Here is a 19,010-nt window from a genome sequence, read left to right on the forward strand (position 1 = left end):
AATCATTTCATCCAGCAATAACAATACTAGGCTCGCGAAATTTATTATTTTCATTTGTTTGTATTATTTGTTTCTATATGATTGTAGTTATTACCATAAACGTTGAAGCTATTTCGTCACATTTTAAAATAAAAAAAAAAAGTATAATTATCTTTGCAACTATGATGCATCAATTTATTAAATTTATTATTAGGCCACAGTGACAACACAAAAGTCATGGGAAAATAATGCACATAGACTTATGGTAAGATAAATCAAACGCTGGCAATAAAATCTTTACTTTCGCTTCTCTATGGTTGAATTTTAACTACTACTACCCCAAAACTTAATAAATGTGAAGCGAAACCCGGAAGTGGCCGCCAAATCTGATTGGCCATAATTCCTTTCCACCCGCCTTCTTTGCCCCCTCAACCTCTGTCACGATTGGTCCAAACCCCTACCCCGACGCCTCCCATTGGCCACTTGCGTGGTTTTGACCTGCCTCGCCATTGGCCGGCGTCGCGGGAGAGCTCTCCCTCAGTAGCGGAGCTTTTGTGCGGCTGTCTGGGCAACAGCGCAGGGTCGCCGAAGGTGGGAGCAAAGAAAGGACAGAAAGGGATGGAAGCGGGGGCGAAAGCGCCGTTGAAAGGGCGGCGAGGGCTTTGCGGAGAGAGGCGCGACGACGCACAACCGTAGCCGGCTAGCGAGGTGACGTACGAGCGAGGACAACGTGCCAGCAGGACGCCAAACAAGGAACCGCCAATGATGAGAAGTTGCATTTTGATGGACGTTTAGCAGGAATAAAGCAAGCCAGAGGACGAAGAGGTGAGCCTTTTTCCTTTGCATTTTGTAGAGGCAGCAGGGAATCATTGATGGGGGTGGGAGTACACTGGCTCGGTGGAGACTTGGGGTCCAAGGGCCTCAGTTTGGGGGTAACGTTCCATCCATGAGAGGGGGATGAGACTTGTGGTGGCTTGACGCCTTTCAACAAGGCCTGCCTGCCTTGCACTACTCGGAGATGCCCTTGTAGTCCATTCAATTTCTTTGGGCGAGGCGCGGGTTGCACCCTGTACTGGTCGCCAGCCAATCACGGGGCACAAATAGACATGCATGCTTTCATTCTTAGGCGGCAGTTTCGGTCTCCTCTGAACAGAACATGCATGTTGGCCAATCACGTATTGAGGAAATCAATGCTATTGGTAAAGTGTAAATACCTCACTGTCTATAATCATACCATGTTTAATTACAAACAAAATGAATAATGCAGCTGATTCTACATGACAGTGACAATGTGTGTCTGTCCCAGCTTGCTGCTGGCGAGAGAAGTGCTCCCTCCACAAGCTGGACTGGTCGCCGGCCAGTCTCAGGTCACATGCAGTGCAAGGGCAAGGTCAACACCTTTGTCGTTTAGTCCTGAAAACATTTGGGTTTCCCATCGAAAGGTCAATATTTGCTATGCTGTTTGTGCAAATAGCTCTTATGGCTTTTCCCTCTTCTTCTCAGCTTCAAAATGGTTTCCTTTTCTCCCACAGACAACTCTTTGCTCTTCATGTTTGCTTAAGGAAATGAAATATTTGTGCAATTGATTTTAAAGGCAACTAGCAGTCACTTGTTGCAAAACTTGAAAAGTGGTGGCTTCAAACTAAAGCTGTTCTGTTTTGAGTCACAAAGTAAAAGCTGTTACTCTAAACTTTCATTCATCTTTTGATCTGAAACCTAAATGTCTTCAGTGCGCAACAAAAGCTAAGGAATTGAGAGCTTCCCCTCTGGAGACGGACGTCACGCTGTGTCTTTGGGGGTCCCGGGCTGGGAAATGAAAGAGGAAGAATTTACATTTCCTCCATCTTGAAGGGAGTGGGGGGGCGCTGGGGGTGAACGGGCTCACTGTATGACATTGTTGTCTTCTTAGTCACAGATTTTAGCCCAATCCATTCAGGCACCCCGGAAGCCCGCACACGCACGCAAAGGCCTCCATTGAGAGGCTGGAAGGTTCGCTTGACAACAGCACCCGGCTGGGAAATATTGCACAACGGGGATGTGTGCCCGCTGCACAACAAGGAAAGGGAACACTGAGCCTCTGGTCTGGAAGACTTCCTGATGGATGGCAGGAGAGCGTGCCCGGGCTCCTTTTTTGCAGTTTGTCCCAATTCTGTTGAGCGAGCTTACAGGTTTTTTTTTTTTTTGCAGTTTGTCCCAACTCTGTTGTTGAGCGGGTTTGCTCGTCCACACCAAAGTCATCGGAACACGCCTTCACCAAACATGCTTTTTGAATTAGGAACAAACAAATGCCAAATTTCAAAAAGTCTTTCCTAGATGAAAAATTGTAGGCAATACAAGTGATAATTTTGTTTGATAACAATTATGTATAATGAGGATATTGATTTAACTTGCCTCATATGGTTTGTTTGTGTTGACTATTCGGAGCGTCCAATCAGAAGAGGGCATGTTTTCACCTTACCCGGGGGTTGCCATGATTTGATGTCTCTCAGCATTTGTTATCTCTAGACCAAAACCATATCCTGCTTTGTTTACTCTCTATGATCTTCCAAGCGTTTCCAATGAGTCTCAATTCACTCGTCGTGACTCAGGGTTATTTTATGCAACAGGCGTTGTGTGTCAATGTTCTCGGGAGTCTGTGAGCTCCAGTAGCCTCCCACTCAGGTTATTGAGTCTTGGACTGCCAACCAAAGACATTTTGGGCCCGTCCTCAAGGACCCGGCGATTGCTAAATGATCTTTTTCAAGATAGGAAGTCTTCAGACAAAGCGGAAGGAAACGCTGCAGGATCATCAGCTCCTGGCAGCGTTTTTGGAGCCTCGTCTTGCGTAATCGCTTGCCCCGAGTAAAGTCTAAAAAGTTGCATTTCCTCGTCTCTGATCCCCCCCCGCTTGTGTTTTGTTCCGTGCTCTCATTTGTTCTTAGACAAGACTTTTACGGTCACTTGCTGCACTCTCGCTTTTTTGTGCGTCTGGTGGCAGATTTACAGTTGTTTGCAAAGTCTTAAGTGCTCCTCACGTATTTCAAGCGGCCCAGTAAACTGCTGCTTTCAACCAGGCTCGTGTTGCTACCGGCAATGGCATCGTTGCAATCGGCGTTGCCACTACTTTCGAACGCTTTGGTCCATTTGGTAATCCTGCTCCAGTTGCTACAGTTCATTGGTCACTCCACCTATTACCACCTTTGCTCAACAGTGGGGGGATTTTTTTTTTGTATGTAGGTCAAGAGATGGGTGTGTAGGAGTCAGTTTCATCTGCATTATGTCATCTTACAAGAAGAAGAATAGCATTTTCTCTGTTCACTCCCGGCCTCTTTGTTTTGTCCAAACTGGAGTCCTTTTATGACTCATCCAAAAGCCTTTCATCCCACAAAATCTGCACGGACTACCTGTCAGGTTGGTTCTTCAAGCCTAACCGAGAACCTGGATGAATTTTAACACCTATTTTTTTTTGTGCATCAAGTCGTGTCAATCACTCATGGATTTTTGCTATTGCAACATTAATATGGGGAAGTAATCACAAAATCTAAATTTTTACGTGCCACTTGCCAGAGAAAACTATACGTTTGCAAAAATAAGCCTGTTTGCAGACTGAATTGGACTGGAAGGCGTCAGTTGTTCTGTTGCTTTTCAATGCAAACATATCCATAACAGCAGTCACACCTCACGCGCATTCCACTGCAGGCTAAGGCGGTTTGTCATCCAGAAATTAGTCAGCGAGACTCGGGTTGCGAGAACATGCCAGAGCTCGTCGTCAAAAGCCAAACTGACTGCATTGTGTAAATCAGAGATGAAAGCAGTCAAGGAACCTCAAGGATGCCTTGACCCATAAAATGAAGAGACCCCAAGTTAGCTGGCTGGCTAGCTAGATTGATTCTGTAGATAAGTAGACGTACTCAGGGCTGCCGTTTATTTAACTTTTTACGATTATTTAATATTCACCTCCAAGGTCTGGTCAGACTTCAGCTTGGGTTCATTCCTGGTCGCTATGGCAACCAAGCTACAATGTTCCTGTGACATTCTAGCTCCTAGGTGATATTTTTCTTGGTCCAAGTTGTATACTCGGGAAGTACTGAACTAAAGTCATCTGTCCGTCTGTCCATCCGTTCGTCATCCGTCCCCTGTGGAACACCACATGACATCACGCTATTCTGAGATGTGGGCTACCACACTAATATTTTAGTCAGTCAAATAATTGTTAAACCAGTCTGAAAGCCAGACATTGTAAATTGCATGGACTGCAGTATACTACAGGGTCCGGCAAAATGATCTGACACATTTGTAGGTTTAATAAAATGCAAAGAAACAAAAATATTTCTTTTCATTTTCGAAAAGTACATAGAATGCCATTGTGTTTCGTTTTATTTCATTTTCGTTTCGCTTTTGAATAATGTTATTTTGATTCGTTTCAGTTGCTAACATGAATTGGACGGGTGAGCATCGCGCTTTCATTGTGGGAACGTTTATCCAGAACGAATCTGTAACCGCAACACAACTTGGTAGACATGATCCTGTACCTGTTAGAAACACGATCTTGTTACGAACTTCAGAGCCAGTGGATCAGCATTGAAACGAAAATCAACCGGCCGACCTCGCACTGCCAGAACTCCAGAAAATGTGGCAGCGGTAAGACCAAAATAACATTATTCAAAAATGAAACCTTACAAAACAAAATGGCATTATACGTATGTACTTTTCGAAAATAGAAAAACGATTTTGTTTCTTTAATTTATTTGCATTTTATTAAACCTACAAATGTGTCAGATCATTTTGCCGGACCCTGTATTTGAATTTCAGCGAGAAAAGCCTTGCTCATGGGCAGTGTTCAGGAAACAGACTACCTGTAGCGGTCTACCCGCAACTACATTACATATTTGGTCATATTTGTAAGGATTGAAGTCTTCCATCCTCCACCCCCCCAAGCCAAAAGCTGGTTATGCTTTTATTTTGGACTTTTCTTTCAGCCGTTGTCCCACGAACAGGAAGTGTCCTTCTACTTTGACACGAGAAGCGTCAAAGCACACAGCTCGCAGCCGTGGCCCAAATGACCTGTGAGCTAATGAGCAAGCGCGGTGACGAGTGAAGAAACAATGCTTTGCTGCAGGCCCACCCGAGGTTTTCTCCCCACAGAAGGCTCATTGTTGCTGGCTGGGGGCAGCGAGCGGGCCGGCTGGACAAAACCGGAGGATGAGAACAGCCGTGGAATCTCCTCTGCTTGTAAACAGAAAACATTTTTGAAGGCACTTGCACTCTTTGCTTCGTCGGCTTTCAATTGATTGAATTCAAAAACGGCATCGTCGAAAAGCAATGGTGGGATGTTACGAGGGCCGTCATGAGATGGTGACAAACATTTAGATGAAACAGTAAGTGCTGACGACAACCTTTTTTTTTTTTTTTTAATTTTGGACAATCGACACGTCGTTCTGGGCTGCTGGAGCCCGAGAATGTGTGGGCAAGGGAGGCGCTGATTAAAATGCAAAGCAGATGTGACGGTCTCACTATGTTAACATGAGCAGAGAGGTTGTCGCATAAAATCACTGTTTTGTAGAGCCGAGAAACAATTAGCCTGTGTATCTTGAAACTGTAAACTGCAGCCCAAAAGTACGATTTAATCACAAGCCTTGATTTATGTGCTGCTTTGTTGAAGGATCGTGATTTCATTGCCATTGGGGTCAATGTTCCAGTGTCCTTTAGCACCTCCTAAACTAGTTACTGTAGTTAAGCATCCCATGATGTGGTGAGCCAAATTGACCCATTCTCAAGTTTTAAAATGGAAGAGAAAACAAAAAAAACCAGTCCTATTCTTTTATTACCCTCATTTACTTTAAATGTATATATTTTTAAATGTCTTCAAATTTCTTTTTAATTTAATATCTATTTTAAAAAAAAATCTTTGATTTTCTTTAAATTCCAACATCATATTAAGAGAATTGTTTTAAATGAAACAATGCGTCATGATTTCTTTGTGTAAATATATATTTTCAAATGTCTTCACATTTTTTTAAATTTAATTTTTCTTTATTTTTTTTAAAACATTTTTTCTTTAATTTTCTTTAAATTCCAACATCATCATATTATGAGAATTTTTTAAAATGAAACGAAATGCGTCATGATTTGTTTGGCACACCCTGTCTATTTTTTTATCGACTAATCACGCAGCAGTTCACGCTGACCCTTGAACATTTTTGTTGTAGCAAAAGCAAACATACTGTAAGTGGAGGGCTCGAACTGTAAAAGCAGTCCAGGCACATTTCCTATATTTTACTGCCCACAGAAGTAACAATTCCTTTCGACCGATGGACGGCGTGGTCGGACGCTGTGGCCGCGGGGGGGACACACACACACACACACACACGTCTTAATTAATCCGCCTCTAAGCCGCCTTCAGACCTTTTGATTTAGCAGACAGACTTGCTAACCACCATATGTCACACCAGTTTTGCTCTTTTTCTACTCTTACTGCTTCCGCATTTTGCTTGGATTTACTGGCCCCAAAGCTTCTGCATCAATATCTCGCTGGCAGTTGTGTAATGTTTTTAATAGGCCATTTTATCTCAAAGGCATTATATATGATTTTGTTAAGAAGCTTAGGACATTCCGGCCCCCGCAATCTGTCTGCCTCATTCCCTCTACCCAGTTAAGTCTTATCACGAATGATAGAAATAATAGTTTTCTTCCTGTTTCGCTGCCCGCAATGGTGACGGTGAACATTTCCTTCCGCAGTGAAAATCTGCCAAGGCACCGAGTCTTTGGAATATAAGGCCTAATTGTGTCGTTTTAATGAGGCTTGCGCCATAATGCCAGTTTTTTTTTTGCAGAGTAATATTTCAGTGGTGTGCGTCCATCCAAACCATCCACTCTCAGTCATTTCTTTTTGTGCTGACCAAGGTAAAAATGGCTTCCAACGTTTGATCTTCCTAAATGTCTTCTTTAGGAGCCATGTCCACCGCCTTGTCTCAGCAACCGCCAAAGCAGGACAAGGAGGTGGAGGAGGAGGAGGAGGAGGAAGGCGAGGAGTTTGTTTTTGACGACAGCGAGGACGAGGAAAAGCCCCCCGGGGACGGTCGAGGGGTTGCCGGCCACCAGCTTCAATTGTCAGGTCCGGAAGTCCTTAAGACGTGCGAGGACGCGCCGCGGGACGTCAAAGACGTCACGCCACAGGAAGGAAGCGGCGGCAAGGAAGGTGAGACATTCCTTACCGGCATTTCGGACCTTCCAGAGAGGGCTTGGCTCCTGTTGACTCTCTTCCAAGTGTTTGACAAAATATGAACCTTCGGAATTTTGTACCGTTTGATTCCTGGCACAAACAGTCATTCTGTTTCGCATTTTCCTGTTTTGTGTCGTGAGTTTGATGACGCAAGGGGGAATTCTAATCAAGTGTAATGGGGCCCCTGTTATGTAAGAAGAAGAGTACGGCTCCCCTTTTCAAATCACCCACGTTTACGCCTCGTGACACTAGTTTAACCCGCCGTTATCTTTGTCGGACGCAGTAAAGTCGCACATGTCCGACCCTGGTCCCGCTTTACGACCCGACTCGAAATAAGCGGCCGCAATCACTTAGCAACACAGAACACCTCTTGGGGATGCTTTGGCCTCCCGCGCATAGCCAATGTTGCACATGTTTCGGCCAAGAGAGCAAATCAAAACCAGATGGCTGACATCATTGCAGTCTCATAAGATGGAAGGCCCCGGTGAGAATTGATCTCGCACGACCATGCACTGGTTTAAATGATGAGTGATGTAATCACCGAGCCTCAGGCCCCCCGAGTTGTTGTCACCGCGACCATCAAAACAGCTGTCAAAATAGCTGTTGACGAGCTAAATTTGAAAATACATCAACAACACGGAAATGGAGAAAATGAGCAATAAGTGCTTCTTCTTGTTTTGATGGTTCTTTGAGAAGCTAGCAGTGAGAGTAGCGATACAAAACTGGTTTACTAGACCAACCGCTGGGCCACGTGTTGACCCTCAAAAAAAGCAAATTAATCTGGTTCTGGCCTACATCCTTTTATCCAGATCATGCTTAACATTGCCACTTTGACCACCAAGTCCAAAACGAAGCCCCGAGTACATCTGCAAAACGCTCAAATAATCCAGAAACACAACAATGCCACAAAACTGACAAACCACGTTGACTCATTCGCACTCAGTCAATGTTGTCATTCTTCTTGCTTTCATTAATGCGTCTTTCTCTTTTTGACAGATGTTCCAGGTGCCGATTCAGCTCGCGGGTAAGTTGCTATCACATCCCAGAGATGCTTTCTAACACGGTAAAGTCGAGACGTACAGAGACGTCGCTCTTCCACGACGCAACGTGTATGTACGGAAGAGCGACGGACGGCAAGCGTGTGTTTGTGTGATGTGTCCGCGCCGGATGGCAGAAGGAAATCAATGAATTAAATGACTTTAAATTACTTTAAATTTGAGTTGTGATCACCATGACTCACGTGGTCGCTTCATATTGCCCCCCCCCACCTGGCCCGGTTGCCCCAAAATGTGGCCTTCTAGGAAGTGTGCTCAGAAACCTTTACTCTCGGAGACAGGATTCCTGTGGACTTTCCTGTGCTAGGAAAACTGGCCCAGGTGCAAGTCGATTTGGGTGTAGTCTTGTTTCCCACTTTGGTGGGTACCACCTAGACAGTTTTGTGCACACTTTGGTTCTCTTTTTGTTCAAATGTAGTATATATTTTGGATTGATGTCATTTGTAATTCAGAACATTGTGAAAATAGTTTTTTTTCCCAGGCGTGGCTAAAACAGCGGCAAGTTTGGCATCCAACGTGAGTCCACAGTGCTGAACGAGATAATAATTTCGAGCTAGCGTGTGCTTTGTTATTATCCTGAAGATTTATGGAGCATCACAGAGAAGAAATGTCTCTGGAGCCTGCTTCTATTTCATGCAACGTGTTCTCAGGTGGCCCAACAACATTAGCGATAGTGTACAATACCAAATAATTATAAAATACAAGAATGAAAGGTACAATAAAATCAAATACAATAAAATTAAAATAAAACTTAGTTAGAACTTTTCACCTATTTTATTTCTCGCAGTGTTTACTAATGTCAGCTAGCCTGCGAGATTGTCGAGCTACCTAATCAGCGAACAGTTTTGCCCCCATTTTGTGTTTATTTGTGCTGCTTCATTTGGCGAATCTTCTTCCTGTTTACATTCTTGTGTCTAATAAGAGCGTGAGGTCACAGGGGCTGCTGTGCCACATTTTGGTCCTTTGGAATTTTACTGAAGAGCAAGTCAAGCAGGCGAGAAACAGACTTTGTTTACAAACATGATTGGAACCGGAGACAACATCTCTTTTTCTTTCCCAAGAAAAGCATATTTTGGTCGCTGCTGTTTACAATTTCAAATGTACATAGCGAGTTGCTGGTTTCATTTAGTCAAGCTAGTTCTGTGCAGGACATTAATAGAGGAGTGGCGTGTATATCCATGCGGACCCAAATTTTGGTGCCTAAAAGCCCAAAAAGTTTGTTGTATGATTCGGGGTTAGTAATTGAGCATAACGTGATGAATTTATGCTATATGTAAATGCGAGGGCTGCACAGGGCCCAGTGTTTGTGCAAGTGCGTGTGTGTGTGTGTGTGAGGAGTCACGACAAGGTCCTGCCTATTTCTTGTGCAGGAATAATTTCTGCAGAGTCCACAATTTCCGCCTTGCCTCAGTCAATAAGTTGAGCTCCAAAAACGGCGAGCTATCAATAGCAACTTCCCACCATGGAGGTGTCAAGAGTGTCAGCACTTTTTGGAAAAATATTACATTACTTTCCTTTTGTTATTGTCGATATACTTCTCCCCCCTTTTTTAATATAGCCGTTACTAAAGGCAGCGCTCCTCTCGTTCCTTAAGGCCAACATTTACTTTTGTTCCTTCTTTTTTACACGCTGACAGTCTTCACGAAGCCCACCAAGAGGCAACCATGACAACTGAGTGCGACTTTATTTTTCAGCACTTTATCTCCACCTTGGCTCTCTTTCTAGTTCACGCTCCTCCCGGGAAGCTCCTTTCAAGTGCGTTTATCTTTCACGTAAAGCCCTCCCGTCACCTTGGCTCCATGTGCTGCATAAGCAAAAGAATTAGCTGGTAGGTGCCATGAAGAAGTAATTTTGGAGAATGGGAGAATGGATAATGACAGTGAAAATTCATTTTTACGTTTCTACTCAAGTATCTTTCAGTTTGTACTTGGTTACTTTCCCTAAAGTAAAGGATTTGAATCATTCATTTTACGCAGGTGGATATTACACGATAGTTTCAGCAAAGCTCACAAAGCCCAAATGATCACCTCCTGTCACCTCATATTTATCTACTGTCGAGTCGTAATGAGCTTTGTACGTAATTTAAAAAAAAAAAATCACTTAGACGTCCCCTTTAAGTGGAGCGTGTGAGTACTTTTGCCACCTCTGTTTGCACTCCATTGCAGGAGTGGTTCAAAGGGAGGAGATGTCAGTTGATCGGTCTCAGGCCTCCAAAATGTGCAGCACTCCCTGCTGGAGGCCAGGGGGCAGCACAGGAGGAAGGGCAGCGGGCTTAAGAAAAACAGATGGAAGTCTGAGGGATTTCACATCCACTTTGGGCCAGAGTCGGCGATATTTGCATTGGCCGAGAGATTCTCACGCCCCCTCCTCCATAAGCTCCCCGATCTGCAGACAGGCAGTGTTTGAGTTTAAACAGGAACGTATTTCTCCTATGTTGTGATGTGTTTAGAAAACAGTTAATAATTGGTTAAAAATTGGTCTGGTTTTGCCCAAAAACTAATATCGGCCGATTAAACGAATAATATTTAATATTAATTATACTGTAAACATTTTTGAGGGGAGTCAATCTCTTGTTGTTTTTTTTTACTGTTGGCCTCACTGTGCTGATGTTGTGGCATCTCGCAGGGTCCTTGCAGCAGTCGAGCCAATAAAGCTGGAGCGGGATTTGGGAGGCGGCCATGCGGAAACAGAGAAGGAAAGCTCCGGGGACACGCCCGAAGGTACGCGTCGGAATGACTTTGACAACGGGAAGTATCGCCGCCGTAGATTAAAGCCGAGCTCACCTCAGGAATCGAGTTCATTCCGACATTTGGCTTGGATTGTTAAAGCGGCTGCGGGCGACAACGCGGTGACGCGGGCGGCAGGGGAGCTTGATCTTAAATGGAGGCAGCGCTTCTCACACTTGATTGATTTCCCCAGCCAGAAATAGGCAGTGGCTTCTATCAAACTACGTAATCCTCTGTCACCGCGCAAACCTGAGCCCAATCCGATTACGACGGGGTGAGGATCAATTGCAAAACATTTCTGCGCAAGACAACCGCAAAGAAAAAGTTGCCTTGGAAAGGAGAATTCCAATACAAATCGGTATTTTCATGACCATCAAATTCATTTTAGCCGACTGTTGTTGGTCTGCTGTATACTTCCAGGCTACAACATTAGCAACACTTTGTGCTTGAGTTCACATAATTTTTTTTAAAATATTTTTCTTTTACAGTATTGAGCAGATTCCTGTGTTCAGGGTTTTTAGGTTGCATCGAGCGTGATTGTAATTTCTAAAGCTTTTGACTTAAATTCCCTGCTTCGTGCAAGAGCCATTTTCCCTCCAAATGCTTTGAAGGCTCACACTCGATAGCTGCAGTCGTTGTTTTCCCCCGGCAGCACAAACGGGCGTTCGTGTCGGTAATCCTCTTTTGTCTTTGGTAAGAAAAACAGTTGCTTTTTTGCGGGGAGCTGCTTTGGAAATCGGCTGAGTAATCCGTGAAGGAATAGACTTTTCTAATCAGATAAATAGAAAACAATGATTACGTCTGTTGGACGGCTCAGGAGAAAAGCCACGCAGACAAATGACAAATCGATGAATGCTTAGCGGGCTAAATTTGGCTCGTAATGACGAGAGTAAGACGCCTTGCAACGTGCGACAATTTTTTTTTTTTTTTTCCCTTGATAGTGGTGAGAGTAGTAGGTCACAAAAGAATCACTGCTCACGTACTTTCATCACAACACATTTGCATGTATTTTTAAGAGCAAATTGTTTTAAAACATTTTCTGAGGTGAAATTGTCACTTAATCGTAATATGCATACATTTCTCCACCAGCCACACGTGAGGTCGAGGTTGACGTCATCTATGACGACGTACCGTGCGAGGAACCCCTCTCCCCCGATGAAGGTGCGTGCAAGATGTGCCCGACCCACCTGGAACCTCATGTGGGATTTTTGTTTTTGATACCATGGGTGTGCGGTCCGTAGATACGCTCTACGAGGACGTTCAGCGGGACTCGTGCGCTCCATCCAGCGCAGGCACCGGATGGAGCTCCAGCGAGTTTGAGAGCTACGACGAGCAGTCGGACGGCGAGAGCAAAATGCCGACACGCAGCAAGGTAAATTACACTCTGTTACATCTGCCAAGCAGCCCGAGCTGTTGCTGGGAGTTTTTCAGACGTCCCCTCAACCAATTCTGCGATGTTGATAGTGTTGGGGACTCATCTTTGTTTTTTAAGTGACTTTCTAAGTTGTGATTGTTTTTTTGGGCCGGTGTTTGGTGAATTTTGCCAATTTAAAAACATGTCCCAACGACATATGTTCCTCTTTCATCCACTGGATGGCGCTGTGGCCACATCTCACCGTCGGGCCTGTGCTCTATGTAATCTGTACTAATATGAGTGAGGTTATGCTTTTTTTTTTTTTACCCCATCTGCGTGCAAGAGTTTGTTATTCAAAGGACGCTCAATCGATGGCAGCGCGAAGAGGGTGAAACAAAAGCGTGATATATGTAGACACAGAATGACTTGCTCAGGTAATTAAAGTGCGGCGGCCTTTGGGAAAGTCTGTGCACTTTTCAGTCTGCCGAGGAGCTGACTTTAAGAAGGAATGCTGGAGTAATTACTGAGGAAACATTAACTATTAGCTTTTGTAGTTCCATAACACATTGCTTTTAATTTGTTTCACCCAATTAAGTTTTTTTTTCCCCTTTCCTTTTTTTTTTTTTCCCTTTCCCACTGTGGAACTGCGGGGCTTGATTTTTCTTTTACTTTCACACTTGACCCTTTTTGACGGGTCTCATAAATCAAACTCCCCGAAACACATTAACTGCTCCCTGCTTTCACTCCTTGTCACTCTTCTGACTCCTGTTTTGGTTCGCTTTGATCATTTGCGTCGCTGCTCCTTTGCCCTCTTTTTTCCGGCTGCCTCCCCATTGTTTTTCCTTAACGCTGACTCGCCACCCCCTTGCCTCACCTGTAGCTGTCCCCCGAAGTGCGGCGACTGAGGGAGCGCTGCGCCCGGACCAAGCGTGAGCTGGCTATCAAGCTGTCTGGCAAGCACAACTATGACATCAAGGTATCTCCAATGTGTGTTTACGTGTTTGCCAACAGGCTCTGCTGTCTCTCGGGCCATACTCATCCTTTCCTGGACGTCACAGAGACCTTGTCTTTGTCATGTCTATTGTAGTTCTAAGAAATGAGTGTGTAATTCGACAATTGAAGTGATAACTGCTAGTTGGTTCAAAATGCATGCTGGCTACCATTCCAAGCATCTGCCATATGTGGTTTTTGTTTTTTAAAGCCAAAATATCTGTAAAAGCTTGTGCCAAATAGCCGGGGGCACAATATTGTTAAAAAGTTTGGCACCGATCTTGCTAACTTACAATGACTTGCTCTATTTAGTTTGCAAGTATCACGCTTCCCTGATCTGGATTGGTCCTCCAAACCAATAGTGGACAGTTTAGTACAAGTAAGCCACTATGAACAAAATAAATAATCAGCAGGAAATCCATCCAGTAGCGAGTTGATGATGTAAGAAGACTAATACCTGAAAGTTGAATTGTAGAAATAATTATAACTTGAGTGTTGGCTAATTCATTCTTGACACCACTCTTAGAGTGGTGCATATTTGGAGAGGCAGAGCGCGCTCCCCTTTATTTCAGCTGCTTGTGCTTGCAACTCATCCTATTGTAGCGTTAACTATGAAAATGTCATTGTTGAATGCTCTATTTTTTTGGGGGCATTTTCTAACCGCTTTCTAACAATCTTTTAATGCACGACCTACTTGTCCTGGCGTGTCATCTAAAAATATGACAATGATGTGATGCGCAGTGTATTCTGGGCCCCACGCGGGGTCGGGTTGCCGGGCTCAGGGGTGGACTCTGACACACTCGTCCTCAGACGTGACTCTCCCTGCACCGCCATCATCACGTTCACCCGTCTGATTAGGACTCGCGGGGGAGCCGCAGATGTCGAGATTCCCACCATGATCACGTCCTGTTAGTAGGCCATGGAGCCAATGACAGAGCTCTGATGACCCCCTCCCCTTGCACCCCCAACCAGGTGCAGCAGCTCATGAAGGCGGCCAGAAGCAACACCAAGGATGGACTTGAAAAGACCAGAATGGCCGTTATGCGCAAAGTCTCCTTCCTTCACCGGAAAGACACCGTCGGTAACCTACTTAAATATCTTTCTTTTGAGCTTTAGCCTTGGCTAGTAGCTTTTAGCTGTTCACTATTCGGGAGCCCTCTAGTCTTGTTGGGGCCCATCGTTTTTCTTTATTAACCATTCAGGTGACCTTTTAAATCCTTTATCATTAACTATTTATACAAGTTAAAAGACAAGGTTGAACACTTTATCAGACTTTAAATTAAGCCTGTTTGGATTAAACCTCCTGGTACTGCTTTTTGCGGGTTGTATTGATTTAAAGTTGAAAATTCACGAACGAAGACACACAAAGGTCCAAAAGTGGGCGAGAACATTTAAAATCCTTTTTCTCTTAATAGTCACCCTCACAAATATTAAGGAAAATTATATTTTAATAAATTGGAAATAATCATATGCATTAAGATTATTATATATATATATATATATTATATTTTGGAGGCTTTCAGTTAAGTCTGTTGCTTATCTTTTTTCCCCCACTTGTGTCTTTGTGGCGACAGTTGAAGAGGACGACGCGGGCTACCTCGATGTGGTGATATCGGACGTGACGCATCCGCCGCCGCAGCTGAGCGCCATGCCGGAGGGCCTGACCAGCCACCAGGTTACGATTTTAAAACTATCATCCTCCTCTACCTGCCGCCGCACGGTGAAATGCGCTAGCATCCGTAACCCGCAGCGCCATCTCATCCTCTTAAAGCGTCAGCTGTTGTCTTTGCAGGTTGTCAGGCGCCACATTCTCGGCTCCATCATCCAGAGCGAGCGCAGCTACCTGGAGTCCCTGCGGAGGATCCTGCAGGTGAGCAGGGGGCCTCTCCACCGCCACATGCAACCGAGACCTGTCATGTGATTAATGGGATCGCTCCTCTTGCCAGTTATTCGTCATTACCGCCACCTTGAACAGTAGTGCGAGATCAAAAATTTCATTCAGCCATGGGCACGCACACGTGCTATTAATGCAGTCCCTCCTCTCACTTGTTATTAATTACGACCGCCGCCTCGTGCAGAAGAAATAAACAGAACGACTAGAAATAATATACGGAGTCAAATAAAAAAAAAAAAAAGTCCATAGCACATTCGATCACCTGGGAGCTTATGTGCTCGTGTCCTACAACTAACACAATCGCTCCTCTTGACAGTTGTTCATGATAGCCGGCACCTCGCACAATAGAAATCAAACACGAGACAATCCCGTGACAGCTTTATGAGTGATTGTTCACGCGGGACAAACAAACAACACAGCCAGATGGGACGCTTTGCAATGTGCAGCTCGCTGGAAAAATGTCTGTCTTGTCACAGCGTCCAGTCGAGTGGTAAAAGGCGGCTTGTCCACAAGCCCAATTAGACACTGAAGGTTGTGACGTTCTTCACTGCTGGATGGATTTTTCCGGGAGGGGGGGGGTGCAGACGAAAACAAAGAAAGCGACCACCTGGCACACGTCCACTTGAAGACATGTGCCAGCAGGCTCCTTCTCGGAGGCTTTAGCAACATCTCAGTGAGTCCTCACGCCTCGCTCACCTTTTTACTTCGAAACAAGTTGAAATCACTCAGCTTCACTTTTCTCCTCATCTTGTTTGTTCAGTAGAAGAGTCACAACTCTTTGCTTCCGTTCGCTAAACTAATGGGCCACACACACATTTAGGCGCTTGTATATTTGATGCCAAGTTCGATAGATCAGTCACTTGGGAATCTCCCGGAATTCCCGATGGCCACCACGTTCCCCGATTGGAGGGAAACATGAACGTGATGGGTGTCTTCACATAGATGAGCATCGCAGACTGACTGATTTCACTTACTACTCTGTGTGTGTAGGACTACCACAAACCTCTGCTGGAAGCCGAGCCTCGCATCCTGAGTCCTCGCAAGATCCGGCCCATATTCTACAGAGTCCGGGAGATCACCCATTGCCATTCCATGTTCCAGATCGCGTTGGCGTCGCGCGTGGCCGAATGGGACAGCTGCGAGAAAATCGGAGACTTGTTCGTCGCCTCGGTCAGTATGAGAAGCTGTCTTTCCGTTGGCAGTACAGTTTTGAGATCTGGCGTTTGAATCTCCAATTAGTGATCTCTGAGTGTGCAACATGAAGATCTCAGAACTGAGAGTTAGTTGCTTCTATCAAGGAGGATGGTTGAAACATTTGGTAGTTATATTTGTGCCTTTCACAGAGCATGATGTCAACAATTTCTTGACTTAATGCATGGCTGGCTTCAGTGACCCTCCACCCGAATGAGCACAAATGGTATCGATGCCTAAAGTTTGAGCTGAGTCACTATCTGACTCTCATACAGCATCCCTGTTGCTAACCAAAACAGGGCCACCTTCTCGACTCTGCTCGCTGTGCAATGTTGTGGGTGCTATTTATTTTCCTGCGTTAATGAAAAAGCGTCCGTGATAACCTCTCAAAAGTCAGCATTGCTTGCACTGAGGAGGCTTGGTATTTGTTTGCACTCGCCATGCTCGCTCGCTCGCTCTCTCTCTCTCTCTCTCTCTCTCTCTTTTCATTTCATTTCAAGTGAGCTGCAGGAGTTTGATTGAGAAAATTGGCAAAGGTGGGGGGCTTGCATTGTGGCCCCAAAAAACCCTTTTTTTTATTGTGCAGCTCCGCAGCCATTATCTCCACTCATTTGTCCATCAGCGCCAAGGGGTCCAGCCTCTAATTCTCTGCCGGGCATCACGCAGTGTATCTTTATTGCTGTCCGCAGACCGAGTGCCAAATGAGGCCTCGGTGGAAAAGAAAAGAAAAGAAAAGAAAGTGTAGGATGGGATTGACCTTTCTTTTCATCCAGGAAGAAAGCGCAAGGAAAGCATTGCAAATATGTAGAGTATGTGAGTAGATTTTTCAGGAAGTTTATATTCTGTCAACTTTTTTTCTTTTTCTAGCCTACGGAATTCTTGCTTTGTCAAAATAGACTATCAATCTCCATAGAGGATGATGTAAAAAAGATGTCAATGGAGAGAGGGCAAGTCAACCACTGTTGAGAATAATCCCCATCCATGGTTTCTAATCATTAGCTAATTTAGCATGTTTTGTTCGTCAGTTCGCAGTGTTACCAAAGCTGGGAGAACATGTCAGTAAGAGCTAGCTAGCTCTTAAACAACAACACGCCACATGTATCTTCCCCCCCCCCCCCCCCTTCCTTTCAACATATGCCCCGAATGAATTAAACTCATAAATCGCATGAAGTTCAGTGTGAAAGCACCTTTGCCAGAGTGAAGAGAGTAAACACTGCTCAAGCCGCTTTGCTCCTCGGTGTGTCCTCAGTTCTCCAAGTCCATGGTGCTGGACGTGTACAGTGACTACGTGAACAACTTCACCAACGCCATGGCGCTCATTAAAAAGGCCTGCCTGTCCAAACCGGCCTTTCTGGAATTCCTCAAGGTGAGCTTTGGTTTTACACGCCATTTTTCCCCTCAAATGAAGATGTGTTGTTTGTTTTCCTCAGCGGCTGATTGTGACTCGTCTCTCGTGCCCCCAAGGGTGGTGGCCCTTTAATAATGCATACGTCTTGGCTTTGGAAGAAGACAATCAAATACTTTTCACAACTTATCTTTTTATGTGTTTTATAAATGTCCCGCTCTTGTGAAAATAGGTCCTATTAGATGTAGGCGCATTTTATGGTTTGGGGATATCTACTCCATTTTCTCAAATAGCAGCCAGGGGCAGTTTATTTACTAGGAAGCAGCAGCGGGTGTTTATTTGACACAGGTCGACGGAGAATGGTTACTTCCGTGTTACGGTGGGAAATGTCTTACTGCCTTATATTATTCCCTTTTCGGCTCCCTTTATTACTAATTACAGTCCATAAAAGTAGTTTGGATGAGCAAAATGAAGCTAAGCAATCCATGTGTATTACTTTGCTTGTTTCACGACCTCCCTGGGTTGTCACCATTCAACTACAGCGCAATTGAGAATAACCACACCGGCTGCACAAAAGTCAGCCATGTGAGTCACTACGCTTTTTTTTTTTCTTTGCTTCAAATGCTCGCTTCAAAGTGTACAGATGAAAGGGCGTGACGTCGCTTGCAGACCGAAGCAACAGCCGTTATCTCTGGTGGTGAACAAGTCACATGATCTGACTCCGAAATTGTACGTGCTTGAAAAAGTCAACTTGACTTTGATTTGAACTACATGAACTCACAAGTTATCCTCGTAGCATTTTCACCATAGAGTGCCTTTATTTATTTTTTACAGAAATACTTCTTGTGTCATTTGCACAAACCAGGCAATGCTGTGACCCGCAATGCCTTTTGTACTGCTGAGGAGTGAATTTGTGAGGAGCGAACCAAAAATAGATGGAGGCTTTCTGTAGACATATTGGTTGCTAATGCCCCCTCACTCCCTCCACCATCATTCCCTTTCTTCAGCTCCACCACTCTTACTGATCCTCCAAGGAGAGGACCACTCAAGCTAATGGTGGCAGAGGAACATTAGCACCTTGTAATTTCCGTGGTGTCAAGCCGCATCACTTGGATTCTCCTGTCGCCCGGCCACCTGGAAGTGACAGCGCAAAGAATAACAAATCATAAAGGAACCCCGCCGGGGGTCCGGACTACCATTTGCAGGCTGGCGGCTGTGACTCCGCTTGATGCCTCTCACAAATGATTACTGGAGGCAGGATTACTGCAGGTGCTG

General features: G+C 44.8%; 1 protein-coding gene across 3 annotated transcripts in view; it reads left to right on the forward strand.

Annotated features, from left to right (window-relative positions):
• The first annotated feature begins 504 nt into the window (after positions 1-504).
• The window catches only part of arhgef10la (Rho guanine nucleotide exchange factor (GEF) 10-like a), a 62,068-nt gene continuing 43,562 nt past the window's right edge, over positions 505-19,010 (forward strand). For 2 of the 3 annotated variants that reach the window (XR_005097953.1, XM_037251392.1), the window contains exons 1-12: positions 505-804; positions 6,908-7,156; positions 8,177-8,204; positions 10,861-10,955; positions 12,051-12,122; positions 12,203-12,333; positions 13,196-13,291; positions 14,278-14,386; positions 14,880-14,980; positions 15,098-15,175; positions 16,190-16,369; positions 17,640-17,756. Coding sequence is in view for 2 of the 3 variants with exons in the window: in XM_037251392.1 (XP_037107287.1) it covers positions 6,913-7,156; positions 8,177-8,204; positions 10,861-10,955; positions 12,051-12,122; positions 12,203-12,333; positions 13,196-13,291; positions 14,278-14,386; positions 14,880-14,980; positions 15,098-15,175; positions 16,190-16,369; positions 17,640-17,756 (1,251 nt within the window). In the remaining variant the exon portion in view is untranslated. The remainder of the gene's footprint in view (positions 805-6,907; positions 7,157-8,176; positions 8,205-10,860; positions 10,956-12,050; positions 12,123-12,202; positions 12,334-13,195; positions 13,292-14,277; positions 14,387-14,879; positions 14,981-15,097; positions 15,176-16,189; positions 16,370-17,639; positions 17,757-19,010) is intronic. The other variant, XM_037251393.1, reaches the window with a different exon arrangement.

The sequence above is a fragment of the Syngnathus acus genome, chromosome 5, assembly GCF_901709675.1.
Source record: "Syngnathus acus chromosome 5, fSynAcu1.2, whole genome shotgun sequence".
NCBI classification, from domain to species: domain Eukaryota; kingdom Metazoa; phylum Chordata; class Actinopteri; order Syngnathiformes; family Syngnathidae; genus Syngnathus; species Syngnathus acus.